Here is a 10394-nt window from a genome sequence, read left to right as displayed (position 1 = left end):
TTGGGCTCCCAGGCATGTAACCGTGGGCAATTCTCCATTGGTATTGACAGCTGGTGCACTCAACAGCAGCACACAGTGAGTACCCAACACATTTCCCTTCCCACCAGCCCCCTGCGGCAGTGTCATATTGGACATCGCTGTAATGGAAAGGTTAAAAAAACCCACCCTGTTGAAAGGAGATGAGAAAGGATTGATTTTATCTTTAGGCAGTGCCCAGGGCTGCAGTGGGATGGGTTTTGGGGGATGGAGTGCAGAAAGAGTGGTTGAAACTGTGTCTCTATTTCCTCTTGTTGGCAGAACAGTGTGAGGCTATTGGCTTGGGTGGTGGCATTTGACCTTGCTTTTCCTTGTCTGGTTGGGAGACCCTCCGCCAAGTTTGGAGTGTCTGTACATGGAATATGAAGAGGATGATGATATTTTCTTTGCAAAATGGATGAGCAGCTTTTGGGGCCACAACTTGATTGATGAGAATGAGAAAGAGGGCAGAGGCTACAAGAGACGTACACGACCCTTTAGTGAAAGGAGAGCCTCCCTTCCGGTAAGAGCTGTGTGCAGTTTTCTCTCTGTGTGTGTGTGGTTTATATATTAATGTAAGTGCCATCCCTAGGGGCATGGCCTTAGAGATGTGTGAGGTTGAGTATGGTGCACCTTGCCAAGTTCAGTTCCTTCTGGCAGCAGCTAGTTGCTTTTTGAACTTGGCTGCCTGCCAGAGTTGGGACTCTCATGCATTTGGAACGTAGGAAAACTGGCAAACTTCAAGATAAGCAATGATAGGACCAGAAATGTAAGGAGAAAGGTGTAATAACTGCCTAACTCTGTATTACAATTGTTCTGTCTGCTCGGCGTGATCTGGCAGAGATCAGAACATTTTGGCAACTGACATACATAAACATTGTCTTTAATGAGTCTGTGCTTGCGTAAAACTACACAATTCAGTATGTATTCATAGGGATTGGACCTAATTCTGCAAATATACTCTTTCCAGGAACTTGTATGCTCTACTCCCTGGGATTTAGTTGTTTGCAGGTGTAACTTCTAATTTAAGCTAGAGGATGCAGTCCCTCCTGGTTTAAGACATCTGACTCTGAAAATAAGGATGCAGCACATAACCAATCTTATGCTGTGAAGTAAGATTTTAAGGTAGAAGTACATGATTTATTCTTAAACAAGTTAATCGGGAAAGGGGCAGAGACAGTTTTCTAAAGCAGCTCACAACTGTCTAACCAATTATCGAAACGACATTAAACTGAAAACAGCTGCTCTCAATCTGCTCTTTACTTGAAGACTCCTGCTTTTATTTCAGCTCTAGAAAATGTTCAGGTGGTTCAAACCTGTCTCTTTTTTGCCAACTACATCAGTTGGCTTACCAAAGGTACTATGTTTCCTTACAAACCATTTTTCATTTTTATTGTTAGATCATTATGGCTGCAATAAAGCAAATGCTGTTATATTGGGGGGAAACAGATACTATTTCCCAAACTTCTTCTTTTCTGCCATGCTAAATTTTCACCTTGCAAGTTCTCCTCCACTGGAGCTGCCATGCTCTAAGCTACACGTTTTTTTGTTTTCAAAAAAATTGGCTAGAAAGAAACAGATCAAAACAATCTCCTCAATCTTTGAATTAATGGATGGGCTGGAGAATTAACTTTCATTCACCTGTTTTGAACTGATCAGCCACATTTATTATTTAGAGTTATTTTTCACCTTGGTCACCAATTGCAAGACAGACTCTGAGCTGGAGCTTTGCTGATGGATTCTATCAGAATGCCTTAACACGGAATATTTATTAATTATTTCTTAAAATTAATTTTAATGTATTTTAATTTTTTCTTTCAGAGATCTACACATATGTGGTTTCTTTAGGGCCCAGTACAGGCTGAAGTGTAAGAATGTACTTTAAATCACTTTCCATTCAACAAGCTGCTGAACATGTCTTCGTGTATATTTGTGTGTGTATTTGTGTGTGCATATACATTTCATTTGGAGAATGTTCTTATATACAGTTTGTTCAAAAGCTGTTATACTTTGCTATATTTGCATCCCTGAATCAACACCTGGAACCTGGATTAAGTTACCTGACAGAAAGAGAAGACTGTTACTTTTGACATTGCTGTTCAACGAGCTAAAATTATCCTGTATGCTTAATTATGTCTGGCCTTTACAGTAATGAGCCACACAAATTTGTCTTGCTCCAGTGGTATTATATGAAAGATACAAATCTCAACTGCTTAGCTTTTCGGTGCCAAAAATTGACTGGAGGAAAGAGAAAGGAAGATCTGTTTGAAGATTTTAGGATAAATTTTGAGATTAATCTCTTTTATTTGGAAATATCCAACTAGTTGGTAGTAGAGAGCACTAAAACGTATTGTCTTAAATCTAATCTAGGAGTTAAACAAATGGGTACTAATAATTCCTTAGAAATATCTTCAGAGAGAACATCTCCTTGTAGAGAGCAACAACATGCTATTGCAGCTGGATGTGTATTTTTACACAGTTATTACAAATGATAACTACTGTAAGATACAAAACACTTATCAGTGTTAGTTAAACATTGTCTTCATTTTAACAGAACAGTGCTATTAATCAGGAGGAATCGTAAGATTCATGAGATTAGACTGCATCTCTTCGGTAAGTTAATACATCTGCAACAGATCACAGCGTACCCTTCCTTTTGTCTCAGCATTTTAAATGCAGATAACTCTTCTGTCTGGGTGAAAATCGAGTCAGCAGGTTCTGAATGACACAGCTGTTGGCAAAAGTTCCTTGTGCAGATATACAATGGTACTGCCAAAACAGCACCGCCAGCACACTTTGTCTTGTATCCAGGGCTGGTGCATCAGCAATACTGCAGTCCTTCCCACATGAGTTGCATCTGCACCATGAGCATCTTGGTTTTGTAGAATGTCTCCCAAACTAACAATTTTCTTTCTTTTTTTCTTTTCCCCAATATCTTTGTATACTTCACAAACATTACTGTGATGAGTTTCACAAAATGCTTTTGCTGTTGTCATTCCTGTTTTGCAGAGAGGAACCCAAAATTGTGTTCATCTTTCACAGGCTAAAACTTGCAGCTTCACTCCCCTGAGAAGTTTCAGAGTTGTACTGTGGGCCAATACTGAATGTAAAAACTGCCTGGGGAGAAATAAGTCAACTGTTTTCATCTCCTTTAGTTAACTTGTTCCCCTGCCAAACTTTAGACACATTTACAGTGATAACCTTTCTAAAGTCTCCAACTTAGACTTTCCTTGACACATTCTGGTTATCCTCCATCATTTAGGTTCAGGACAGTTTCCTGCCTTGGAGATTTTTTTGTTGTGAGGAAAAGATAGGAGGCAAAGGAGAACTGGTAAGAGTTGCACAACCCTGTGAAAGTATCCACCTTCAAGCAGACATTGCTTCTCACAGGAGAAAATCTGGTAAGAAATGGCTGAGTGGGAGCAGAACAACTGACTGCTGTTGAAGTTACTAACATTTAATTTAAACTAAAGTCAGACTGAACATCTGTCACAATATTGCTACTACAGCTCAGCTGGACCCTAGGCCAAAGCATTTTTAAGAAATATATGCTTGTCTATAAGCTTCTAGGAAGGAAAGGAAGCATTGGGACAGCCTCTGAATGTCAGATGTTCCAAAATATCCCTGAAGTACTAGGGTCTTTGTGTAAGCTTCGGTAAACAATGAACACTCATGCTGAATTAATTTTCTTACTGACAGCTGTGCAAGCCCTCAGATCAAGCCCAAAAGATGGAAGCAATTATCTTGTCTCCAACAGAACTGAGAAAGAGAAGAGGCAAATTATATTGCCATCAATTTTGTGAAGTATTTTTGTTTGTGTACTTTTTGTGTGTTTTAGGTGGGCAATTAACAAAAGATTAGCTTGTATCTGAGCCTGACTTTACACAAAGGCTCGAGCAGAAAAACGGAGTGCTAAAGAGAGTGAGAAACAACCCCTGGGAACATGCTTGGTGCTTCTGGCTTTCCAGTACTGGCAAAAATTCCTCATTTGGGAGAGCATTTATGCCCATTCTAGGGAAAATCTATCATTCCTCCTTCCCATGCCTTCTCCTTTGTTTCACCTCCTCCTCACTTCTCCAGTTTAAGAACTACTCAAGGTCAGATCCCAGGAGCCAGAGACAAAGGGGAGTTTGCTAAAGGAGCCCCAGATGTAGACATAAGGCAGCTGCTGGGGCAAGGACAGGAGCGGTTACTGAGGCTGTGCTCAGAGACCTTTGGCAGGAGACAACAGCAGCGGTGGGTGGACACCGAAGTGTGCAGATATAGAGGCAGTCTCTATTGCCACTAGCTGCTGAGACTTCAGGAGGGTAAGCATAAATTAGAACAGTCTTTGGACATTCTTATTTGCAATGTTATCAAGCAATCAATTTTTCACCAAATACATGCATTATATCTAAGAAACAGGGAGAAAGCCACATATATTTTATCTAAAGTCAGTGCCAGATCTGCTTCATTGCTGAGCTTCATTTTGTGATTCTTTCAGTTCCCCACAGAGTCACTCTTAAATGAAAGAGAACTAATGTACCGTGCTAGTTACAAGCCGTAAGTTCATGCCTGAGCAGTTGTTTTAAGGCTGTTGTCCTCTGTTGGGTTGTGTTCATAGGACAACAACATGCTGACACGCACAAGCATGCTGACCTCCTAGCTATGGTGGTACGTATCATGCGAAGGTACTGTGAGAGAAGGCACAGTCACAGTAATACGATTGCGTAGATATGTATGTGTGGCTTTACCCTTAGTCCACTGAGGCAGGTGAGCATTTCAGAGGAAGGCCTGTCCCTTTTCCAGGCCATTGCTGCTATGTGTCAGTATGTGATCTGCAGGCTTTTTGTTAACTATGATTCTATTTGTGAAGGGAAATTAAAAAACAATAGTAAACCAAACCATTTACAACATTGCAAAACAGGGTTGATAGAATACCATGCCCCATTTCAGCTGTTCTTCTGGGTTTTTGCCTAAACTCTCTAAGAACAAAAATGAGTGCTTTTCAGTGTGAGACAATTTTTTGTTTCCAGGAAACAATACATGCCGATACCATTAAAATGACGCAGAAATCATTTAGCTTGCTGAGCTTGACATGGTATGTGTACTCCTGTCCCTCAAGCAAAATGTGATTGCTTTGATGCTTTTTAAAATAACAATACAATATGACCTTACAGAAATCACAGCTATATTGATTGGTTTGGAACCAAAGTAAAAATAGGATGGCAGAAATCATTACCACTACTCTCAGAGGGAGTCCATAATGCTAGTTACTGAAGTAAGCTATGTCTGGAAAAGAATCTGAACCAGCACTGTATGATCTGAAACCTCTTCAGTATTATGTGGTTCTGTCAGGTGTAAGATTTATTATTTTTAGCACCTCTCATCAAGCCTGTCTACTGTGATGTCACAACCACATGGATGCCCAACCTCATTATTCAGAGAAAGGCTGCATAGGTCCATGTTGTGCTGATAATAGCATCTGGCCCAGAGTAAATGGAAATGTAAACAGGAGGTGTTTCAGGTCCCTTGCAGTCCAAGGTCTGTAGATTCATGTGGCCGCTATACCATGTTGGTTTAGCTTTCCACTGTTGTTTGTTAAAAAAACACCAAACAACCAACCTCCCACTACCACCAAACCCTGTTCTGAGTTTAGGATTTTCTCCCGGATTTTCTTAGACAGCATTTCAGGATCTGTGGGATAGACCTTCAGTTATTACAATCACAGCTCCCTTGAAGACAGCAGAGCTTCTCAGGGTTACTCAGTAGCTGAAGGCTTAGCACCAGGTTTATACAAAATGTATGTACATTCAAACAGGTATGTGCCAGCTGGGTGCCTGGAGTGCCCTACCCTGACACCTGCAGGGGTCTCATTTTTGGTACCTCCCGTCTCTCTCACAATTTTCACTGCCTACATCTTGCTGGTGTTCAGCTACTCACCCTGAAAAAGCGTCAACAGCTGGCAGGGTTTGGCACACGCCTAGCTCTACTGTGGTGGCCTTCTTACCCATCTCTTCTGCAGGTCTGTCTATTTCTAAAACCACCAATACATGACTGCACAGGACACAGCAGTTCTGTATCAGTTTAATCTCCTTTACAGACATTCAGTTAAACACAGCTGATGCAGATCAACAACTTTTTTTGCATGTCAGGCCTGGGAAAGTTGAACCATGTGGAAACTAAACAGCTATCTATTCCCTCTCCACTTTAGCCTTACAAATGTAATTGTAGGAAGCCTACAATTGTGGGTTTCCTACCATCTCTTTGGTAAGGTGCCAGAGTTCCTCAGTTCAGTTTCCTCAGTGCCCTGAAAGTGCTTCCTCATCAGTTCAGGACAAACATGGCCAAAAATATTCAGACCTGGACAACAAAGCATCTTATTTGCATGTAGGCCATGCTGAAAATTTGTCACAACTGGACTAGAAATGGTTGTTGTCACAATCAAATCAACTCATACATCTGAGAAGACCTGGAGCACCTGTGGCTCAAGCCTCGTATTTGGCTCATCTGGCCACCACTGGGTTTTTGCTTTTTCAGAATCCTGCCCAAAATCTGCTGCCAAATGTGAGGTCTGAGTTTTTGAGGTTATGAAGAGTCTCAGTTCCTTTTAGTGTCAGCGGGCACTAAGAAGATCCAGCACACTTTACATTCGAAATGTCTGTTTGGGTGCCAAAACTTAATAACAGGAATAAAAAGAAATTCTGCTGCTGCCTCTAGAAAGCAAGCTCTTGGCAGTGTGATACTCCTGCACATAAAAGGAAAGGTACAGGAGTCTGGGCAAGGTCCTTCATTCTGCACCGCTGTTCAGAGAGCACTCAGTGGTGGAAAAAATCTGCCCTGTGTGCTCTGCTTTAAAATGCAGTACTCTACAAATACCTCTTGTTTTTCAGGCCAAGCTTTCCTCCCTACATACAACACGACTTCATGCTTCTGCCAAAGATTCATCTTCAGGCCATCTCAAGGGCTCCAGGGAATTTCAAGAAGATCAAGATGTCAAATGCCACTGCCACAGGAGGGCAAGCAGAACACCTTCAGCAGACAGCTCATGCCCAGAGACAAGATCAAACTCTATCCAGGAGCTTGCAGAGTCCTTTGAAAAGCAACTGCATCTCAAAAGCAAACGCTCGGTTTCTCTGGTAGGTAACAACCAACTTAACATGATTTCAGAAGAAAAAAGCCTAACCAACCAACAAGGAAGCTAGCTTTATCCTTGGTGTAATTGCTGTGGTTTCGCTGAGTGAAGAGCAGAAACAAACTGGAAGTAGAGCTTCTCAGACTTTGCTGTCCTTACAGTAGTGCAAACAAGGTTAAAGTGGTACTATCATTAGTATGAGAATTCTTGATGTAGTGATACCATCTAGACTTTTTAAAAAACCTGTATCTCAAAACAAGACACCACACTGGCTGTAGCAATGTTTTCTGAGGTTTCTGTTGCTGTGCCAACAGAACGTAACAATATGAAACTAAGTTTGCTTTGCTTTTGCCAGAATACCTAACTCTCTTTCTCACTGCTGCTGCCCTGGTCTAAGCATATATGCCATTATCCTTAAGACTGTCAGACACTTCTCTTTTACCCCCTGAGTCTCCATCCATCTACTTTCTTCAGGGTCACTGCTAGCTGCAGCAGCAGACATTGCTATGAGTGGCTGAACATATTTACACTGTAAGGGCATGCAGCCAGCAGGGATTCTCCCCCCATTTCATCTTTCTCTTCTCTTCTCTTTATCGTTCTGTCCTGAGGCATTTTCTTTATGGTTTGTGTTGATGAAGTAGCGAGTAACAACCTTTTCTCTATGACAATTTAACATATTTTTATGATATGTAATATCTGGTGTGTTATACAATGGAAAGAAGAGTAATAAACCCTATATTGATTGTGAGTATCAGGAGAACACTATCAAATTCATCCACCCTGTTGAAAAAGCTGTGCTTGAATTTTTTTTTTTACATTAGTAATAACAGAAGCAAGGTTTTTTTGTTCTTCACTGACAGGTTGTATGGAGAAGTAATTTTCAGCTCTCTTTGCAGACCTTCTGTGCATCAGCAAGAGAGAAAAGAAGTTTCTTTTCAATAAGCAGCATCATTACATGATCAGTCCCACAATTATAGTCCTGCATGCCCAGTTCTCTAAGAATATGCAGAATTACGGCGATGACATATGGTTTTCAGCATATTCAGGGAAGGGCAACAAAGCTGGCGAAAGGTCTGGAGAGCAAGTCTTAGGAGGAACTGCTGAGGGGTTGTTTAGCCTAGAGAAAAGGAGGCTGAGGGGAGACCTTATTGCTCTCTACAACTACCTGAAAGGAGGTTGTAGAGAGGAGGTGGGGGTTGTTCTTTTCTCCCATTTGACAAGTGACAGGGCGAGAGGAAATGCCTTAAATTGTGCCAGGGTAAATCTAGGTTAGAAACCAGGAAGAACTTCTTTACAGAGGGGGTTGTGAAGCATTGGAACAGGCTGCCTAGGAGGTGGTGGAGTGCCCATCCCTGGAGGTGTTTAAAAGCCGTGTAGGTGTGGTGCTGAGGGACATGGTTTAGGGACCCTGGCAGTGCAGGGTGAACGGTTGGACTCGATGACCTTAAAGATCGCTTCCAACCAGATGATTCTATGATTCTATGACAACTCTGTAATGCCATTGTTAAAATTTCAGGTGTGTTCTCTAATCTTCTTTTTCCCCTTTAGGAACTACTCAGAATTTGTTTCTTTTGGAAACATTGCTTCACATTGCCTCATGTGTCAACCCTCACCAGTGGCTGTCTGCCTTATCATTTATCATTTCTCAGAAGTGCCTATGGGTAGAAAGTCTGTGAGTGTGTAATAATTGTACCATAGGTATAGTGAGCATTACATACCAAATACAGCTTCAGTTCCAGTTAAAAAAACTTAGGTTCTGGTACCCTTCTGTAATCCACAGTGAGGTGTGCTGAGCTGTATTTTAATCTACCTTTCAAGTAGACAAAATTGTCTTTTCTCAGTCACCACTGAAGTTTGGGAGATGTGAAGGACTTGAGAATATTGAAGTACTGAGTGAGAGGTGTTAGCGATCTGAAAGGAAATTTGGGAATGGGCTTAAACTTGTATCTCAAAATGAAGTGTTTTGGGGGGTTTTTTTTGCATTTAGAACTCTGTGGGTGCAATTTAAACCACCACAACCACATGGGTAAAAGAAAACAAAACTGGGGGAAAACTAATCCCATTTCCTCTCCTTCCCTGCATATTGCTTTTCTCTTATAAATGTGGCTTTGAGGACACATTCATCACTTGTTTTCAGTGAGATCTTTGCAGCTAGCACTGAACAGCCTTCAAGCACATAAAGATGGATCACGTGAAAGGACAAAAACATGGACCCTGGGATGAAATCTCAAAGTCCTTTTTCCCTCCTGTCTGCTCTATCCCTCAGTCCTCATGGCAGATGACCCTCCTACTAGACATATATAATCAAATGTATGTTGCCTCTTGCTGAGTTTTAGGGTGACTGTCTGGGGCCTTGAATTTGAGCCCATCCTGTTAAGCTGATCTTGCTGAGGTCGGTGACTGGAATATTTTATTATGTATTACTAGTGAAATAAAATAATGAGAGTTTTTTGTTCATGTGGGAGTTGCTTTTAATTCCCTGCTATTTTTTTTCTTGCCTTTTAGCAACCCGAAGGCATGAAGGAGAGAAGAGAAAGAGAAAGATTACATCTGAGAAAAAGCAAGTCTCACAAGAGATCAGGAGAGAAATCAGAGCCAAGGAGAGAGCAAGAAGAAGAAAAAGGTTCAGAAGCTGTACCTGCAAAACACAACGAACAGTTTCCACCACAAGCAAGCATTGAGAAAGGATACTTATGCACAGGCAGCTAGAATGTGTTGAGATAATGAATTTTAACACTCCCCCTGAAGAGCTGAGGGAACATTCTTATTTTGTTTTGACTAGAAGAGGCCTGTTAGCTAGAAAAAACTCTGACCTGTAAAATAAAAGTAAAATTCAGCTGCATCATTGACACCATGTTACTAGTCTTTACTTTTGCCATTAGGAATGTGACCCTTGTCATAGGAGGAGTGTATCTGTAGCAAGTTCCAAGTTAGAAATTAACCACCATAAGAGGGTTTCAGGCAAATTCAGCATTGCAGCAGGGCAGTGGTGGATACGTTCATTTAAGAGGAGAGCACACATGTATACAAAGCTGTGCAAAGTCATCCAAAGCCTTATGTTTCTATTTTAATTGAAAACAGGTTTATTGATAGGTTTGGGAAGAAAAAAGTAGACATAAATGGCCACTTGCTTCCTGGCCCTGACATTCACTTAGATTTGTCTTGGAAACAGTTGTCTTTTTGGTTTGACAGTCTTCTGACCTCAAATTTATGGAATTAATAGAAGCGAAACCCACATATTCTCTTGCACACTTCCCCGGTATCT

General features: G+C 41.2%; 1 protein-coding gene across 1 annotated transcript; it reads left to right on the top strand.

Moving 5' to 3' along the window:
• The first annotated feature begins 297 nt into the window (after positions 1-297).
• Positions 298-9976, top strand: LNP1 (leukemia NUP98 fusion partner 1). The gene is made up of 3 exons (XM_010141924.1): positions 298-538; positions 6888-7133; positions 9635-9976. The coding sequence occupies exons 1-3, from the start codon at positions 392-394 to the stop codon at positions 9836-9838; spliced, it is 597 nt and encodes a 198-aa protein (XP_010140226.1). The 5' UTR covers positions 298-391; the 3' UTR covers positions 9839-9976.
• The last annotated feature ends 418 nt before the right edge of the window (positions 9977-10394 follow it).

Source organism: Buceros rhinoceros, unplaced genomic scaffold, assembly GCF_000710305.1.
Source record: "Buceros rhinoceros silvestris isolate BGI_N320 unplaced genomic scaffold, ASM71030v1 scaffold12938, whole genome shotgun sequence".
In the NCBI taxonomy this organism is placed as follows: Eukaryota; Metazoa; Chordata; class Aves; order Bucerotiformes; family Bucerotidae; genus Buceros; species Buceros rhinoceros.
This window is presented reverse-complemented; position numbering and strand designations above follow the sequence as displayed.